The sequence below is a fragment of the Anguilla anguilla genome, chromosome 9, assembly GCF_013347855.1.
Source record: "Anguilla anguilla isolate fAngAng1 chromosome 9, fAngAng1.pri, whole genome shotgun sequence".
Lineage (NCBI taxonomy): Eukaryota > Metazoa > Chordata > Actinopteri > Anguilliformes > Anguillidae > Anguilla > Anguilla anguilla.
The window spans coordinates 2,305,043-2,323,470 of NC_049209.1; the positions used below are offsets into that span (position 1 = coordinate 2,305,043).

Sequence of the window (18,428 nt, forward strand, 5' to 3'; positions counted from 1 at the left end):
CCCCCCCCCCCCCCCCCCATATTACACAACCAGGCTTCGGAATCCTTATCTTGACACGGCTGTCAAAAAATTCAAGTGTAAATAGGCAATGCCCAAACCTTTGCGCGGGGGAGCGTGGGAGATTGTCTGCGCAGGTGATGCTGCGAAGTGTTTGAGGTAAGCGCTCGTGCTCGGATAAAGACGAGGCCCCAGAGACCGGGAGACCGCTCTAAGACCGGGCTTATCCCGCGGCGGAACGGCGAATGCCCTCCCTCCGTCCTCGCCGTTAAAGAAAACCCAATTTCCTGCTCCGCTTTCTGGCGCTACCCACAAAAGAGTGAATGGGTGAGAGAGGCGTTTTTGGGAAATTAAATTCACCTCCCCTGGAAGGAACCAGAGGAGCCCTAGGAGGGACGTGTCCCGCTGAACTCCTGGGATGTAGGCCGACTTCTGATCCCAAGAACTTTTTTTCCCTCCTTTATTCCTTCACTTTTTGGTACGGCGAAGAACACTTTGCTCTGTCTGAGCCCAGAAAGAAGGACCAGTCTCACACTGTCTGATATATATTATATATTTCCTAAATGTATGCTGAAAATACAAAATAAAAATGATAAGCACACAGTGATATGTTCTGGGTTAAATCAACTCTTACAGAGTATATATATATATATAGTCCCAATTTCGACTCATAAGTAGTCTGTATTTGAGTTGAATTAACAACTCAATCACTGAACATTTTACTGTGTAGGCCTATGAAAAAAAATGGATGGATAACACTGATTTATTTGTTGGTGCTTTTATATTTATTCGTTTATTTATGTCACTGTATAACTACACCCATACGTGCTGACCTCTTTTGTCGTATAAAAACACTGATTATACGCATAAGCCCCTGGTGTGTGCGTTGGGCGGGCAGTCCCGAAGACCTGGAGGTGTGGAATTTCGTTTTGCACAAGGGTTACCCGTCATATCATTCCGTGAAGGACAATTCTCATCTCGCAGTGATGAAGTATAGGCATGTAGGCTACAATGGTTTATTAAAACATAAGTATCACCAGGTTTTAGACTGATTGAATTAAATTGTCTTCAAAAAATTGTATTTACAAACTAAACTTATAGCACATGTAACATGCGCATTTTTCCTAAAAAGTTGGTCTGATTTTCGAACATAGACTAAATACTGAGCCTGACAATTTAATGTTTTTTTTTGTTTGTTTTTTTTGTTGCTTTTTTAAACACCAAATGTATTACTTTCTTAGCGGTTTCAATAAGCTTATGGTGGTATAAAGTTGCATTATCAATAGAAATAAAATAAAAAACAATAAGGTCTGTACTTTTAGGGTCATGGTTTTCCGCGACATTGGAAAAATGGCTTGATTATATTATGTGAAAATAAAATCATAGGCTACATAAAAATTAAAATACTCAAAATAAATTCAAGAGCACGAGAGCTATTATCCGTTTTTTTTTTTTTTTACAATTTTCTTCTCTCCTTCTCAAATGTATGGGAAGTGATCCTTTGAACAAGCCTATTCTATGATTCTGAATGAAGTGTAGAGATAGAAATAATTCTCAATATTCAGGTCAGCTCGATTTTCCATAATTCAACATGCAGACATGTTTTCTTAATTCTCAAGCTACGGCCGACTGAAGTGATGACGAAGAGGCTTTTGAGACACCGCGGAAGAATGGTTTTAAAAACATTGCAGATTTACCAGTATGTCTGAATAAACTATATTCAAAAGATATCCTTCGTCAGTTTTACAAGTTTAAATTCGATTTCAACCTGCCAAATTCATGTCTTGCTCCTTAGACAAAATCACTCCAACTTCTGAAGAACAAGGAGGTCAAATTTTCATTAGCACTGATGCAGTTAAAAATACAACACGCATACAAGCCCAGGCAGACCGAATTTTATATATTTTAATAAACTTACCACAAAGGTGAATACCACAATAATATTCTGACATTTGAGATATAATATTATTATATATATATTAATATAACACACACGCACACACATATATATATATATATATATATATATAAACACATTACTTGATACAGAAGCCATGTTCTGTGAAAAGTTAGATAATGAAAGGTTAAAGCATGAGAGCTTAAACATCACCTTCATTCGAGCCTGAAGATCCATCCAGTCATGTCCGAACATCGTTATTTAAAGTAATATTTTCCATTTCTCCCAATCTCAAGTAACAATGAATTCTTAATTCCTATAACTAATCCATCTAAGTTCACAACAAGTATAATTGAGAATGAATTATTTCTTGATTATTTGTAAACGAACGGGAAAAAATCCCGTTAATTGAAAATGAAATAAAATGTCATATTTTTCTTGAAAAAAAAAGAGCGTTTGTCGTCTATATTACGTATTATTTATTTCGCATTTTGTGCTTACATTCGTTTCAAGTGTATAAGAATTTCTATTTGCGTAAAATACATTTTAAGACACGAGTAGATCTTTAAACATTACTGTGTATGATCTGAGTTCTGTTCTGCCTGCATAATGTCTACATTATTTAAATGCGAAAATAAAAAAATAAAAATCTTTGGCATAATAAACAGTTTTTTACGCCTTACCAGTTTTAGGGTGAGAAATACTAGGTGCTTGTCTGTGGTTAACTCTACGGAAAGGCTACACTTAGCACAATTTGTGCAAGCAAAAGTTTATGGATGCAATTCATATCCAGATGGATTTCCGACATGAAATATCATTTGATGCATAAATTCACCTTAGTTCAATAGACAATTAATCAATGATATGCCATTTTATTTATTTATATTATTTAATCTAGTCTAACATCGGGATTTACCCCCTCAACAGAACATTTGAAACTCGACTTCTGAGTGATACAGTGGCGGCCTTGCTTTGAACTTTTCATACTAAAACCAACACGTTTCGAAGAAACTTCAAATATATTGCTCTTTATTTATACTACCTTGCCTTAACAATAAGTTCATATTCTCTGAAGTTTTACAGTTTACAAATGACCACACAAAAATGACACACAAAGGCGAGGTTAAGACACGCAAATGAGTCTGCGTAATGTATTTTTCAGAGGAGGACATTTTGTAAAATTATTCAAAAACAATACAGTAACTAACTAGGTTTTTTAATGATTTATTTATGTGTTTGTTTGTTTGTTAGCAACCAACAACTTTTTTCCCAACATGGTAATGACAGAGAAAACCGGTCCATCTCATAAAGATTATTTTCCTGTTGAGATTTATTATTTATTTCAAAGATGTTTTTGACTATCTAACCGAAGATCGTTTGCTTTTTGTGATTATTTTTTGATCTTGTGTTGACTAGGTAGACTTATCTCTTTTCAGGAATATCCGTCCAACGTGATCATTGATTCTTCACCTACTAATGTTTTGGACCATGAGCTTATAAATATTATAATATACCATCCATACTCTACACAGCGTGAAATAATTAGGGCATCTCTGTATAATTTGCTAATTGCATTGCTTGGCGCAAATGCAGCCGCAGTTTTCACTGTGATAGTGTAGCCTATTCATGAAAATGACAGCAATTTGTGAACTGTACGAATAATGGAAGGGTCTCAACCGGAAAAAAAATAATCGCGAGAACTGTATTATTTTCAAGTCTGACCATGGATTAAAACATCTGCTCATATAGTTATTAGCTCTTATTTCATTGTATAGGCCATCTTGCCGTGTTCATTACTTCTGCTTTTTTATACAAACATAGCCAAAAAACTATAAAAATGCATGTGTGACTGATATTATATAAATATATTCAGTCTTATACGCGATTCAATGCGTATTAATAAAGTAAAGAATACAATGAAATGGCAAACATTCCAAATTGTTTGTTTCGTTTTTATCTAACCTTGAAGAGGGCCAACAGTTCTAAACATCCACCTATAATATGTTCTCGTGCAATATCCGAACGGCAACTGGGACCGTGCCAAAGTGACGTCACTAGAGCGCGAGAGAAAGCAGCTGAAGAAAACCCCAAGCGACTCAGAGAATTCATCACTGTTCTTAGTTCGACACGGCATATACCGACCCAAAATACCTGCACAGTGGATCTATTTTACACCTGCATGGGGAAAACATAATATTCTAAAATCCTTTGTCTGTGCTGGAAGCGAACTGGTGAGTGTCTTTTCGCCAAAAGCCGCGGATGAAAACATTCATAGCACGTATATACTTCACATGTAGGGAAGACTGGCGAGCCTATATAGAAATGTGTACTTGGTAAGAAGATATGTGTTTTATCGGTGTGCGGCTAAATCGCGTGTTGAGGTATATTTGTAGGAGGAAATTTCGACAGGAATCAAGGGAGGACTTGCGAGGAAATTATAGTTTTTTCTCACCCAATAGGTTAAACACGGTAACGGCAGCGTCGTAGCCTTCGTATGATAGCTTTTATACAAGTTGACAATGGACACTCCTTGCGACGCACGTTTTTTGTTCTTAGCGCTACTAGTACTGATACTTCTACGCAAGCGTTCATCTTTGGTTTGTTTGGGTAAGTTAAATGCATCTGTATTTACATTAAAGTGAACTTGATACGCGTGCTTGTAGGAGGTCGAGAGTAGGAGGGAAAGAGGAAAGGTATTGGTTGTCTTGCATTAAATAATTACTCTGTTCGATTGTCATGTAACAACAGTATTTTCTTGCGTACCAATATTAAATACAGTGTGTGAATATGGTAGCCACTTTAAATTTATATATTATTATTGGCTATTTTCTTTGAAACCATGTTGTTAAATTCTTCTCTGTTTATCGAGTTAATGTTTCTAACATTCATTTAGCCGGCACCGATAGGAGATAATAGACACAAAAATACACCTGGGATCTAATGGAATACAGAAACGTATAACCCTAAGGAGAATTGCAAAAAAAGTGGGCTTTCTGCCTAATTGTATGAACAGGGAGAGAGATTACATCTCTAACAGTGGTGCAAATAGCAATATACTTCATCTTCGTCTCTTTGGGTGCCACTAAAGCATGTTTTTTATGTCAAAAGTCAAGTGGCAGAGGCCGAATGGACAAATGAACGCATCTCGTGTGTGTGTGTGTGTGTGTGTGCATGTGCGTGTGTGTGAAACAAGGAGCCGGGCTTTCAGTCACGATTTATTGTGGACATAAAACAAGCAAAGGGATTCCTGAAGATAAGAGAGGTTATGCGAATATATTACGATAACGATAAACTTTTGGCCTGCTCCGAGGGATTGATTCGAACCGTCTTAAAACTAAAGCTAACACAGTTAAAGTTAAGGCCAGTTTTTAATCACAAAACTTGTGCAATTTTCTGAAATTATGCTTTAAAAAATGCTTTTAATCAGCAATTGTGAAGTGTGCCTGTTTTAGGCTAATTGGAATCATCGTGAGGTTTATTGTCTTAATCCTCCGGATTTCTGCAATTACGGAATTACAGTTTTGCTAACTTTTGTTGAAATTGTTTTGTTTTTCAGGCCTTTGGAATGGAACTTAATTTGTCTAAGAATGTAATCTCTTGCGGGGATCCAGGTAATATAGCATGCCTCTCTATTTTTTGTGTGTTTCAATTGTTCTCTAGGATCTCGGTCAAACCTTTATACGACTAGGCCTACATAAAAGGCAGTCATGAGGGATTTTTCTTTAGATTTAACCTGGCGCAAAAACCTGTAAACGTGGACTTAGTTGTTACATTGTGAATGAACTGTTTGATAGTTAAGACTGGTATCAAGGCTTATGTTAATTTATTAAAGAATGTAAAATATTAAAGAATCCCATTCAGCATTTACGCTTTAAGATCGCACAGTCGGGAAGAGTAAGGCAGCCAGCGCCTTCCCTATATAACGTGTGTTCACATTTTGTCAAATCCCTTTCAAATGAAACCAAACTTAATTCGTTTTAGTATAGGCGATGCTTGTTGTTCATTCCATAGAAACTGTTTATTAAACATGCACTTATTTGGTTTATACACACACATATTTTATATATATATATATATATATATATATATATATATATATATATATATATATATATATATATATATATATATATATATATATATATAGTACAGCTGTGATTTTATGGTTATTACTGTTAATGTGTCAGGGAAAGTAAATTGGTCATGTCCTGGCCTAACTGTCGGATCTGAAAATGCTTCTAAATTGTGCTAACTGCGTAATGTTACTGCACGGACCCATAAGGATGAACCATCAAATTATGAATATTATAGACGTAACCTAAATACAGTGTCTGTACCTATGGAACCACTGCAATATATAGTGAGTTATATGTATGGTATGGTGTAAAACACGCATAGAGACATATAGTCTAATTAATGAGTCCGTTGCAAAGGAAAGATTCGGTTTTATGCATTATTTTGAATAGGCATATGTTTTTTTTATTCTTGTTTTCTTTTGAATGGGAAAAAAGATTTGGTGTGAAGTTTGTGTTTTACCTAGCCTGCCTGGCACCGTGTCGCGCAGTAGTTGTGGTCATTTGGAAAACGCCATAGTGGTCAGATTATTCCATATTTGTAGAATAAAGTGCTCTTATTTACAGTTTTTCCCCTGTGTGTGCTGTGTTCATTATAGGTTGAATAATGGAAGCAAAAATAAAGCCTTGCATCAAATGGAACAATGTTATGCTTTATGGAACCGTGTTAACAAATCACAAGATTTCCAGTTACGCTTTTCGTATGCATGTTTAACTCCAACCCGTCTTTCTTAAAAGAATATATCATAGATGCATAAACCATTCTCACCCGGGGTCAACCATACCCAACCTGCATCTCAGCTGCGTATACAATATGCGCCTGAAAGGGAAATGGGGAGCGTATACGTACCTAAACAGCGCCAAAGCTATATTGATCTTTGTAGTTAGTACATTATGACTTCTAGCGTATTATTTTCACTAGCCTGGACATATGCATACGTCTACATCCCTTATTTGACAGTTAAGTGGCAGGCTAACCGTAATCTCGAAACACCTTTCCCGGCTTTCTGCCGCAGGAACAGAAACCCAGGAAAGAACTTGTACAATACAGTTCACGATTAATGTGGACTTGCACATTCTCAGTCCTTGTCGCTGTAATGCAAACACCTGTCAGACGACGTAGTCAAGCTGGTGAAGATCTCCTAGGTTAACGTTGCCACCTGCTAGGTAGCCTGTCTGTCTCTGAATCAGTTGTGGCACAGCCTGGTCTCCGCGAGGGCAAGCACATAGGTGATGATTCCGGCTCGTGAACTTGGGCATCTTTTAACATACGCGGCGCTTGTTACGCACGAGCACGCACTGGGTTCTTGGAAAAACAACACCTTTACTTCCACTTAAAGGGCGTCAAAAGAAGGCCTTTAAATACATGTCCGCGTTCTAGATCCAACCAGCTAAGGTTTGTTTATCAGGCATTAATGCTGCTCAAGTGCCCGTCACCATGATAACGAAATTAGAAATGTGGTTGTTGGTTTTTTTTTAATTTTTTTTTTAGTCATCATTCCTTCATATGAATTAGTTACTTCTTTCTGAATAAACAGGCTACATTTTTGTTTCCCACCCGTGACTAAATTGTTAAAGCAATACCGCGTTGGAGTTTCGCCTAGATAAAGCGTTGTTGTAATTAAATGTTTTACATGAAAAGGCCCAAGGCGTCTTTTTGACAGGTGAAATATTTTCTTCCACTGCATGTGCATATTGCACTGCATGTGTATATTGCATATTGGATCACTCGTATAGTCTGCATGTCTACAACAAACGTTTTTCCGGTTTTGTGCAGACGAATTATCGTTCGAAATATGGCCTTAAGAAAATGAAGGTAACCTTTCCTGAAAAAAATTCAACACACACACACACACGCACACGCACAGAGAGAGAGAGAGAGAGAGAGAGAGAGAGAGAGAGAGTAAAAATATAAAAATTAGCTGAAATATTTTCTGTTGTCAGAATGCCCTAGCAAAGTGTGGGCTGTAATATAAAAACTGCAAAAAGAAAAAAGAAAGCATAACGTTCAGTTAAGGGTATAAATGAAACTTCACGTTATTCAGTTTACAGCCCCTTTCTCTTTAACGTCGCAAAGTGAAGAGTTTCAGACTCCCAAGGTCACCTGCTCACACGGTGGAGAAATCTATGACGAAATTCAAATCATTTTATGGCACGTGGCTGTGCTCGCGTGAGCATTTAACCAGTAGGCCTAATGTATTCATCGAAGTACTTCCACTGAAACTTCAAAAAATGTTTTTACTGAATTTAAGATTTTTGTATAACTTATTTAAGCTGTAGCATTAAGCTGCAGAACTGCATCATATTTTAAGTTAAAACCGATATAAAGATGATAGGCTCACGGACATGTCCTCGTAGCAACTAGTCCTCCGTAAAAATAAAATGTTAATGTAATTTTAATCAACTCTCTAGCAGTGTGCAAACAAAACCAAGCCAAAACAAATGAACATCTTTGTTTAATATACACAATTCAAATACATGATTAAGTAAAGTAATGTCTATTTTTAGACCAGGAGCAGTGACATCTGTTGGAACCAAGGTTGGAACCAACTGCGCGCGAGTAAACCGCGCGCTCCCCAATTAGACGTGCCCTATTGGTGAAGTGTGCTGTGAACAAGAACAATATAGCTGTTGTTTGAATAATATTATATTACATTGCCATGAAACATATGAAGGAAAAAATTGTGATTTTGGAGAGAGGTTGCGCAACCGTTGCACTGCCTGAATGAGGCGTAAAGGGAGACTTACCGGTTTGACGAGGTCCCGTGTCAAAAGTTAAATATCATAAGTGACCCAAAATGCCTCTTAGGACTGGCGCCTGTGACATGCCTCGCGACTCGACAGAAGGGAGGCAGGGCGAGCGCGTGCGTCAGGCCCGACGTGCGTCCAGTGGATGCCAGAAATTCGTTCGTTTATTCTTCACTGTTATAACCAACCATGAGAAAATAGCCTACTGAGCGTAACACCCGATCCTGGTTTATAATTGAGAGCCCTCGTGGGATTTAACAATGATAATAATCAGCGCTATTGTGGCTGAAACTAGTCTTTTTATGGTACCGTCTATTATTCCCTACTGTTTCATTATGTAATCTGTAATTGCGAGCCAGAAGTTTTATTTGCTTCATTGAAAGAGTTGTGAAATTAAAATGTAAATGCTTTTAGGGCTAAATATACATTTATTCTGTAAATAACTGTAACATTTGAAAAGTACCACGTCATAGAACCTGGGAAAATTTCGTGAACTGCTTAAAATTATTTTATGGATTTTTGTTGTTTACCTAACAAAATATTATTTTTTATTATGCCATCTTTTTCCCCCTTTCCCCCAAATCGACAAACGACATTAAATGCAATGACAAATAACTTAACGTCAATTAACGCAAGCCATCTGGATCGGCATTTATTTTAACACTCAATGGACGGATAGGTTGGTCCATTAGTAACAGGGGTTTAATATAAACGGCGATATGGAAGAGGTTCCGCTTTCTTCTGTAAAAGAATTTACATTAATCACGTTACTTATTTTGTATCTGCGGAGTCATTTTTAACCACCAGGCGACGCTACATTACAAATGAACCGGGTGTGGGAATCTACTCGAGGCAAACTCCTAACACGAGTTAAAGCGTAATGCAGCAAAACATGTACATGAATACATGAAATCCGCACTGTTTTATTGGCTCTCATTTCGCAAACAGCCCATCTCCTGACAGCTGCCAGTTTTAATAATTTGTAATGCAAGAATCATGATGAGAGGCAAGGCACACATTTTGGTAGGTACCTCTGCAAAGTAAAATGTTCAGTGTTAAATCAGCTCTTACGGAGTTGCCTACATACAGTTAGTTGGATGCATATGTACTGTGTTAGAGTTGAATTAACACTGGACATTTTACAATGCGATTTCTAAATAGAAAATAAAAACACGCTAGAAATGTCTCATAACTGTTTCCGTAGGCCTATTTATTTTCATTTATTAATCAGAAGTCATTATTCAGAACATTAGTGCACTCGAAGAATCAACTGCAACACACACAGCTTAAACGGGGTCATACACATAACTATAAACCAAAATAAATTCGAAAACTACCTTCAACGTCAATAACCAAGTGGCAAAGAATGGGGTAGAAAATAGGCTGTGTATTTTGGCGAAGTTCATTTGGAGCAGAATAACGGGTAATACCGGCATTATGAACCTCTGCACAGTAAAATTTTCAGTGTTACTCCAACTTTTACAGAGTACATATGGTCTCTATTGGACCCATATGTACTCAGTTATGGTTCAATAAACACTGGACAGTTTACTGTGTATATTGAAACTAGGTCAGTTGATTTATATTAAAGTGCCTCAGATAGATCGATAAATACATAAATAGATAAATAAATTACCAAATGTTGCTGTTGTTGTTACTACCACTAGTGCAGATCTGACATTTAAAAGGATACATAAAATATGAATTCGAAATTTTAACCAGGCTATTACAGGATGCCACAGAATTTTCTGTTTAAATGACACAGCGATCCCTAGTCACGGAGCTTTTCTTTGAAGAAACAAGCATATGTTTCACAACGAAAAAAATTTGCTCATTATCTGAGCCAATGCTTGGTTTTATTTACTTATACTGCTAATAAGATATAAAGTAGTCGCGTACTAGAATGCTATTGCATCAATTCGAGGTCAGCGATGTGATCACGTAGATTATCTATTAATACAAATAGTATAAACACGATTTAATACTGTCGCCTGAATATGAAATAAGCTTGCTCAATTAATTCCTTAGCGGGCCAATAATATATAATTGTCAACTTGATAAATATTCTGCTTTATTTTTTTCCACATAAACCCCTTGACGCGGATATTTTCTTCTAAGGAACGGTCACATCATCAGTTACAAAAAACTTTCTGATGTGCAGTAATGTGCGTGTCCTGCGTGTTTAAACTCCCTACCCCTTTTTTCGGCCTATTTTGTCGGAATATCAAATTACTATCAGAAGGAAACTTTAAAATGCACTCACATAATAAGCTTTCCTCAAGAAAGTGATCAATGAACTATAAAAACACATTTTGTAATATAGGCTTAAAAGAAAGCCAACGAAATTGGGTTATAGGCCCGCATGGTTTTCCCAACGTAACATTATTTTTACATTTTACATTTGATTTGTTAGAAGATGGCAGTTTTTGTTCCCATAATTCTTTTTCATAATTATGACACGGCATGATAACACCTTATTCAAAAATAGCTAGGTTAATGTGAATAAATTAAGTTGTTTATAATTGACAATCTCGTACGTAGTAGGCTACATACTTGCACACGAATAGGTGCGTGCGAAAACAAACATATGTTGCACACTTTGTATTCGTTCTAAGATTCGAGGAATGATTCTGAGTTCTGAGATTGTTGACAAGTACGAGAGTGCGCAGTATGCGCGTTCATTTAAAATGACAGCGTGAAAAGGTATACCCACACATTTAAGTGATACGGCGCTTCTTGTCCGCGCATAGCTTACTTTTAATAATATAAACGTTGGTATGCATTTCTGTATTTTACATGATTGTTTTGGTGCTGAAACTTAACATGGCCGACTTATGGCTAGTGTTTATTCAGCTCACTTCACATCCGACATATACATTGTGTGCATGTGTATACAAGCGCACCCAGCTGCCCAGAGCACTTCGTGCGGGCCTATTTCAAACATGCCCGAATAAAGGGCCCATTTTCTTCCGAAGTTTCCAGTGCGGCTTAAATCGGCGTGGCCTCGTGTGTTCCCCTGAGACAAATCCTGAAAGTACTCTTGCCTGCAGATAGATTAGACCGATCGTACTTTGTGGGTGGGACTCCTTCGGAGACCGGGGAGGTTTAATGGAGAGTATGGGTGGATCTAGCCGTGGCTCTAACGCGGACATTTCCATTCGATCATGCTGACTGCACTCCCTTCAGGGGGAAACCGAAAGCGTACGTGTTATCACCGCCGCGCGAAAGAAGGCCATTCTAAGGAGAATCCTTTGGAAATCTGACAGCACAAAAGCCTGCAACCTGATTTCTTTGGCGACCCTTTTCCCACAACTGTTCTGCTCAAAGGAATATCTGAACAAAACACACTGCAGTCCACAGTCGCAGGATTTGGTTGCATTCTTAATGCGGCATCATTCTTTTCAAGGTGGAATGAATTTGGACAGAATCCCTGAGACCGCGAGACCCCAGCCGACGCGCGACATGGCTTCTACCTTTCACGTGCCGAGAACCTCGAGCAGCACGCGAGAAACATTAGAAAATTCAAGCAGCGAATCATCCGATACCGAAATAGCAGGTACAACAAGCAGGGTAGAAATGCTGGAATAACTCCGTTGCTTTAATGTATGTGATTGTTATATCTTTAGGCAATAATATGCTCCAGTGTTTTGTATTTTTTGCTTTAAAGTGCAAATGTTAGTTTCAAGAGAGAGAACGAGAGAGAACGGCCGCCAAGATAGGCCTTCAAAATATAGTGCACTTGTGCTGTCGCAAGAAGCTTGAACAGTCATTATTAAAACATCTGAGCAAAAATGACAATCTCATGTGTGCCATTTTAAAAATATTTTATCTGAATATTGTTATTTTACTTACAAGCTTTTTTATGTTTAGTGCTTTAAGCTGTGGTCTTAACGCTGAATTTTCCACAGGTGAGGCGTAAACTGTAAATGACAGTTTATAAACGTATTACTTATACATGAGTAACAATTCGTGTATGCATGGTCGATGCAGATTATCTCCCTGTCCTGGAAATATAGCCCATGTTATACAGTGTTGTCAGACCATAAAATATTATCCTTTTGAGTTTATTTTAATTTTATATTGATAACAATTCTGCACATTTAATTTAAACCACGAATTTGTATCACGTTAAATCCGAGTTAATATTTACGCATTGCTTAACAGTGTTGGTAATTTCTGTCTGTGACATTGAAATGAAACCAGCTGTAAATTTCCAGCGCAAAACGTTTATTTTTATGATTTATTCAAAAAGTTTCGAATTTCTGACAACTCAGAAATTGTGTGCCACTCAGACGCAAGTAAGCCCGTAGAGTTTGGATTTTGATTAGAAACTCTCTTAAAGCTATAAGATACATTTACAAATACACACAATTGGAGTTGCATTGTGTTAATATAAAAAAACCCATCATAATTAAACTCATAAAATACGTTCTATAGCATACAACATAGTATAATTTATATATTTTGATTATGGTAGTCCAACGTTGCCATTAGATGTGTTTTTACATTTAGCTTTCTAAGGTTTCTTAGACCCAAAATTCATTAGGGAGAAGATATGAATGTGCACCTTTTCTGTCATCGAGAGTGGACCACATACCTTTGACGTAGGCTACGAGTTTGACAATACTGTGGAAATGCTCTGCCAATGCATAGGCTTTAGTGGGAAGTTCAAAATCTGACAAAAGTCGAGCTTCAGTAAATCAACGATGAATTAATGCTGGACACGAGGCTTGCCTATCTGTTGATATTTAACCAGTCGAAAGCACGTGACGACTAGGTTTTTATTTCGTGACGCAATTGCGTCGAACTAGATTGCCTTTGTAACTGGATGCATCTCTTTTCTAACGACACATTTCCCACACAATCAATTGCTATCACAGTGTACATATTACTTATGCACCGACGACGGAAAGATAAAGACCCCGTTTTGGTGCTTTAAATGTTTATTAACTGAAAATTGTGGTGGGTGCATTTAATTATGAAATCTTGGAAATGTGTCCATGTGGAAAATGGGAATTGCATATTTCCCAAAGATCATATCTGTCTCCATGTTAAATGGAATGCAACCCTGCGGTGGAGGCGGATTCCATGAACAATACAATTCTTTATAAATCCGGTAAATGCAGAAACGCATATATTCGTCTGTCGTTCTCCAGAAAAGGAAAGGAGTGCGGAACACCGAAGTGACGATGGAAACGCCGACGACCCCAAAAAGAAAAAACAGCGGCGACAGCGCACGCACTTCACCAGCCAGCAGCTGCAGGAGCTCGAGGCCACGTTCCAGCGCAACCGCTATCCCGACATGAGCACGCGGGAGGAAATCGCTGTGTGGACCAACCTCACGGAGGCCAGAGTGAGGGTAAGAAAGGGCGGAAAATCACGGAACTGTAGCGCAAAGTCGGCTACTAGGCCCTATACCATAGACATAAATGAGCAACAAAGAATCAGTCGAAGGGTTTCTTTCAAACTTAGATGACGCGGCCTTGTTTAAGTAGCCTATTAAGTTTCCACTATCTAGTAGCCCAGACAGTTCAGGAACATTACATTTTCATAACTAGAAATGGTATTTATCTTACAATTATCAACGGAGCTAACATCAAACTAACCGAGGTAAAGCATGCATTAGAAAAAAATATTGTCACTAGCTGCTCTGGGTTATTTTCGGTTTGTTTGGTTTTTTTTTCAAATATGTTCATTTTGAATTTACTCGTCTCCTGACACCAAATTTCTGTTACCAATTATCGTTAGATTTTTTTAAAAAGCCCTTCTGGGATCTGCGGAGTGCTGAAAACCACATTTATTCTTCACTTTAAAGGAAGAAGAGCAACAGCCGGCAGCATAGGAGGATGAGAAGTGGGATTATTTGAAATAGAATGATTTCACTTAAGTTATGAGTACAACAATGACACTCAGAGCAGAATCTAGACCGTTGGCTAAATTTTGGTGCCCAGTCTACCTACTATGACTAAAAGTGGCTATAAAGGAATATCAGTTAGTTTATTATAGGCTACTGTTTATCTCGTATTATTTGTGGACATATGTTATAGTATTTTCTCTGGTAATCCTCAACATATTACAAATAATTTAATTCCATTATTTTGAGTGCAGAATGGTGATGGTATTCAATCATTTTATTTTAATGCAATAGAATATGTACTTCTGCATTTTGTTGTCACAATACGCGTTGCTGTATGGTGTTTATTTTTTTGGAAGCAGATTCCTTACGTCCAACTTTTAAAATTTTACAGTTAAGTATATCATGTTCATGTTTGTATTTTTGTTTCAAAAGCCAACAGCCATTCTGAGAAACAGATCGTTCAAATACGTTGTTCAGTCATGTAACGCTTCTGTCTGATCTGATAGTGATTTATAGACCTATGGTTGATAAATAGCTTTAAAAAGCTTAAAGAATTAGCCCTTATGTTTTAGAGAAGTGTCAAATAGCGCTACCGTTTGTGATCGACATTGTTAATCGAGCAAAACAAATTGTCGATAATTTTCAATATTTGACTTCTGACACATTCGAAACAGCATTTTGGAAACAAAAGATGCGCAGGCAATTAATATATTGCCACGTCTGTTGTTCCAGTATTGTGGTATATATTGGTTTTATATTTTTTTCCATTAGTGAGCTTTGTTTTCCCACAATAAAATGCAGGACCTCGTTCGGAAGGTATCGTTTTTTTTTCAGCGAGTCAAAATGGCGGCATTAATTCGTTCAGTGCAGAGAAACACCTACATGAGTCAGGTGATACTACAGTCTTTTTAAATTTAATGTAGGCTTATGTTTTTTTGCTTAAGGTGTAGGCCTCAATAGGAACCTTAATGTGGCAACGTCAGAACCTTAATAGGCCGTGCATACCCTAACACAGCCAGAGCACTTGTCCATGGAGGCTATTGCGCATAATAATTGCTCTAAGAACCTGTTTAATCAGGTGAATAACTTTTTCAAGTGGAACCATTTCAGTAGTGTAAGGTTAAATAGCCATCTTAGTTTAAAATAATTTTACATTATGTACATTCATATCTTGTGTATTCAATCGTCGGCATATTTGCTATATTATGTCGTGCAGCACTTCGTGATTTCACTGAAGCCGCATATCCTAATGGTCGCTGATGATGATGATGATAATAATAATAATAATAATAATAATAATAATAATAATACCCGATTTCTTATGCATGCTTCATTTTTTTCGCTTCTTGTTTGTTTTATAGGTGTGGTTTAAAAATCGCAGGGCCAAATGGAGGAAGCGCGAGCGCAATCAGCAAATGGACTTGTGCAAGAACAGCTACCTGCCCCAGTTCAGCGGTCTGATGCAGCCGTACGACGACATGTACCCGGCCTACACTTACAACAACTGGACCAACAAGGGACTGACCCCGGCGCCGCTGTCGACCAAGAACTTCACTTTCTTCAACTCAATGAGCCCGCTCACCTCCCAGTCCATGTTCTCCGCCCCGAACTCCATCTCCTCCATGACCATGGCGTCAAGCATGGGGCATAGCGCAGTGCCGGGCATGCCCGCCGCCGGCTTGAACAACATCAGCAACCTTAACGGTATAAGCAGCTCTTCAATCAATTCGGCTATGTCCCCGTCCACCTGTCCCTACGGACCTCCAGGCGGCCCTTACAGTGTATACAGGGACACTTGCAACTCAAGCCTCGCGACCCTCAGACTGAAATCAAAGCAGCACCCGACGTTCGGATACAGTGGGTTGCAAAGTCCTGGCTCGAGCTTAAACGCCTGTCAGTACAACAGTTGACGAACTAGTCAATAATTTTTTTTTTTTTTTTTTTGGGACATGGACTTGCGAATGGTGCAAAAAAACAAATTAAGAATAAAAAGCTACTACAACAACAACAACAACAACAACAAAACAAAAACAACTAAACAAAACTGGATTAGTTGCAATCATGTTCAAATGGATTATGCGGGTTGTTTGTGTTTACGTATGCACAGTAATTACTTGCACAACAATTTAAGTATCCATGTTTTTTTGGATTTCGCGGTGAAGACATTCTGAGTCGCTGCAACTTTGTACATAAGAAACATACAAAGGAACAATCGCTCATTTTCGCTTGTTTGCTTTGAAGACTATTTGAAAGTTACTTTGGTTGTTGGTTCGGGCGAAATTAATGAAACTGACCGAAAATTTAATGGGATTTAAGACAGCGGCAAAAGAGATTTCTGATAGGTCTAGTTATATGTAAACCTTTATACTGCTCCTGTGTGATTTTACCGTAAGCCCTAAGTTCACAAAAGCAAGCGTCTTGTATTAGTAGAACAAACTGTCATTTTTTTACGCTGGACTTTGGAGTATTTTGTTTGTTGTTTGTTTGTTCGTTCGTTCGTGTTTGTTTGATTGTTCGTTTGCTTATATTAGAGAAACCGCATGCTTTATGAGTGCAAATTGTTTTGTTAAAATGATATTAATCTAAATGAAACGAACTAAGCAAGTTAATTATACTGTATATGAAAGGTGATTGGAAAATATCTGCATGTGTTTATGGTCATTTGTTTAAATAAACTACAGCAGGTTAAGTTTCCACTCATCCTTTTTTTCAAGGAAATGAGTCATGCGATAAGACACAGCACTGCACTAATAATTCATATGCAATTATTAATAATTAATTTACAATTATGAAATGTAATTATAAACTGTACCAGTAAATAATACTTTCGGGAGTGTAGATTAATTCATGTCCAATTATGACCGCCAAAGAGTGACCTGTTAGGCTAATCAAACTTAGAAATTCGTTTTGTAACGAGTTAATTAATTTATTCAGATTTTTTATTAGCCGACTAAATTTGCCTTTGATTTTTTCCCGCAAGTAGGCCTTGTATGAATCAATTATTAATTATTAGACGGTATATGGTGCATTAGTGTTTGGTTTTTGGTGAGCAGTAACGATTTTAGCATCTTCTTGATTTCGATTGTGATTAGCCTCTCATGATTTAATTTACCCTTAGTTTTATTCAGTGATAGCCCAACTGACTCGCTCATGATAACTCAGGTAAAATCCAAGTTAACATTTCCGTGAGCGACAATCCCTGTCTCAAAGCAAATTTCCTTTGAGAATAAAATTTGGACATTTTATTGTTATGTTACCCATTTCATTCCTATTATTTATTCATTACTTCAGGCCGCAATTAACCTAATTTAATGTTTTAGGCCTACAAATCTAAGCAAATTTGATTAGTCTGTTTTTTTTTTCCTGACCGTTGTATATTTAGTTGTCACGGAAATGTAAGATAGGCCAGCGAGTATGGCACGTAATAAGCATTAAGCTTCAAATCGTAAATTAAAGCTCGCCTATACTGGGACAACGGACGTGTCAATCAAATTCCAAAACGTTCCATTACCAGTGCCTTTCTCGAAATAGGGTGAAAAAAATGATGGGGCAATCTAACGACATCTGAAGCCCCTTTTGTGTTTTATTATTATTATTATTATTATTATCATTATTATTATTATTATTATTATTATTACGTATGCTAAATGAAACCAGTCATTCGGGAAGCAGGCCCACACGAAAACACATTGACCTTCAAACGCAAATCCTTGCGAGAGCCTACTAGTTTTGATTGTTCACCCCATATTTCACACGGCCCTTAGATACGAGTCAAGAGGTAAAATTTAATCAGACGAGTTTTAATATAATTCTGTGATTTATTACAGCTACACAGTGTCTTTTATATTCTGTTGTT

General features: G+C 37.4%; 1 protein-coding gene across 2 annotated transcripts; it reads left to right on the forward strand.

Annotated features, from left to right (window-relative positions):
- Nucleotides 1-4,028: 4,028 nt before the first annotated feature.
- Nucleotides 4,029-17,261, forward strand: pitx1 (paired-like homeodomain 1). Of its 2 annotated transcripts, XM_035432905.1 has the most exons (5): nucleotides 4,029-4,125; nucleotides 5,451-5,505; nucleotides 12,122-12,271; nucleotides 13,872-14,074; nucleotides 15,934-17,261. In XM_035432905.1, exons 2-5 carry the CDS (start codon nucleotides 5,460-5,462, stop codon nucleotides 16,480-16,482), a joined length of 948 nt encoding a protein of 315 aa, XP_035288796.1. In that variant the 5' UTR covers nucleotides 4,029-4,125; nucleotides 5,451-5,459; the 3' UTR covers nucleotides 16,483-17,261. The 2 variants fall into 2 exon arrangements, with proteins under 2 accessions (XP_035288796.1, XP_035288798.1); XM_035432907.1 differs by lacking the exon at nucleotides 12,122-12,271.
- The last annotated feature ends 1,167 nt before the right edge of the window (nucleotides 17,262-18,428 follow it).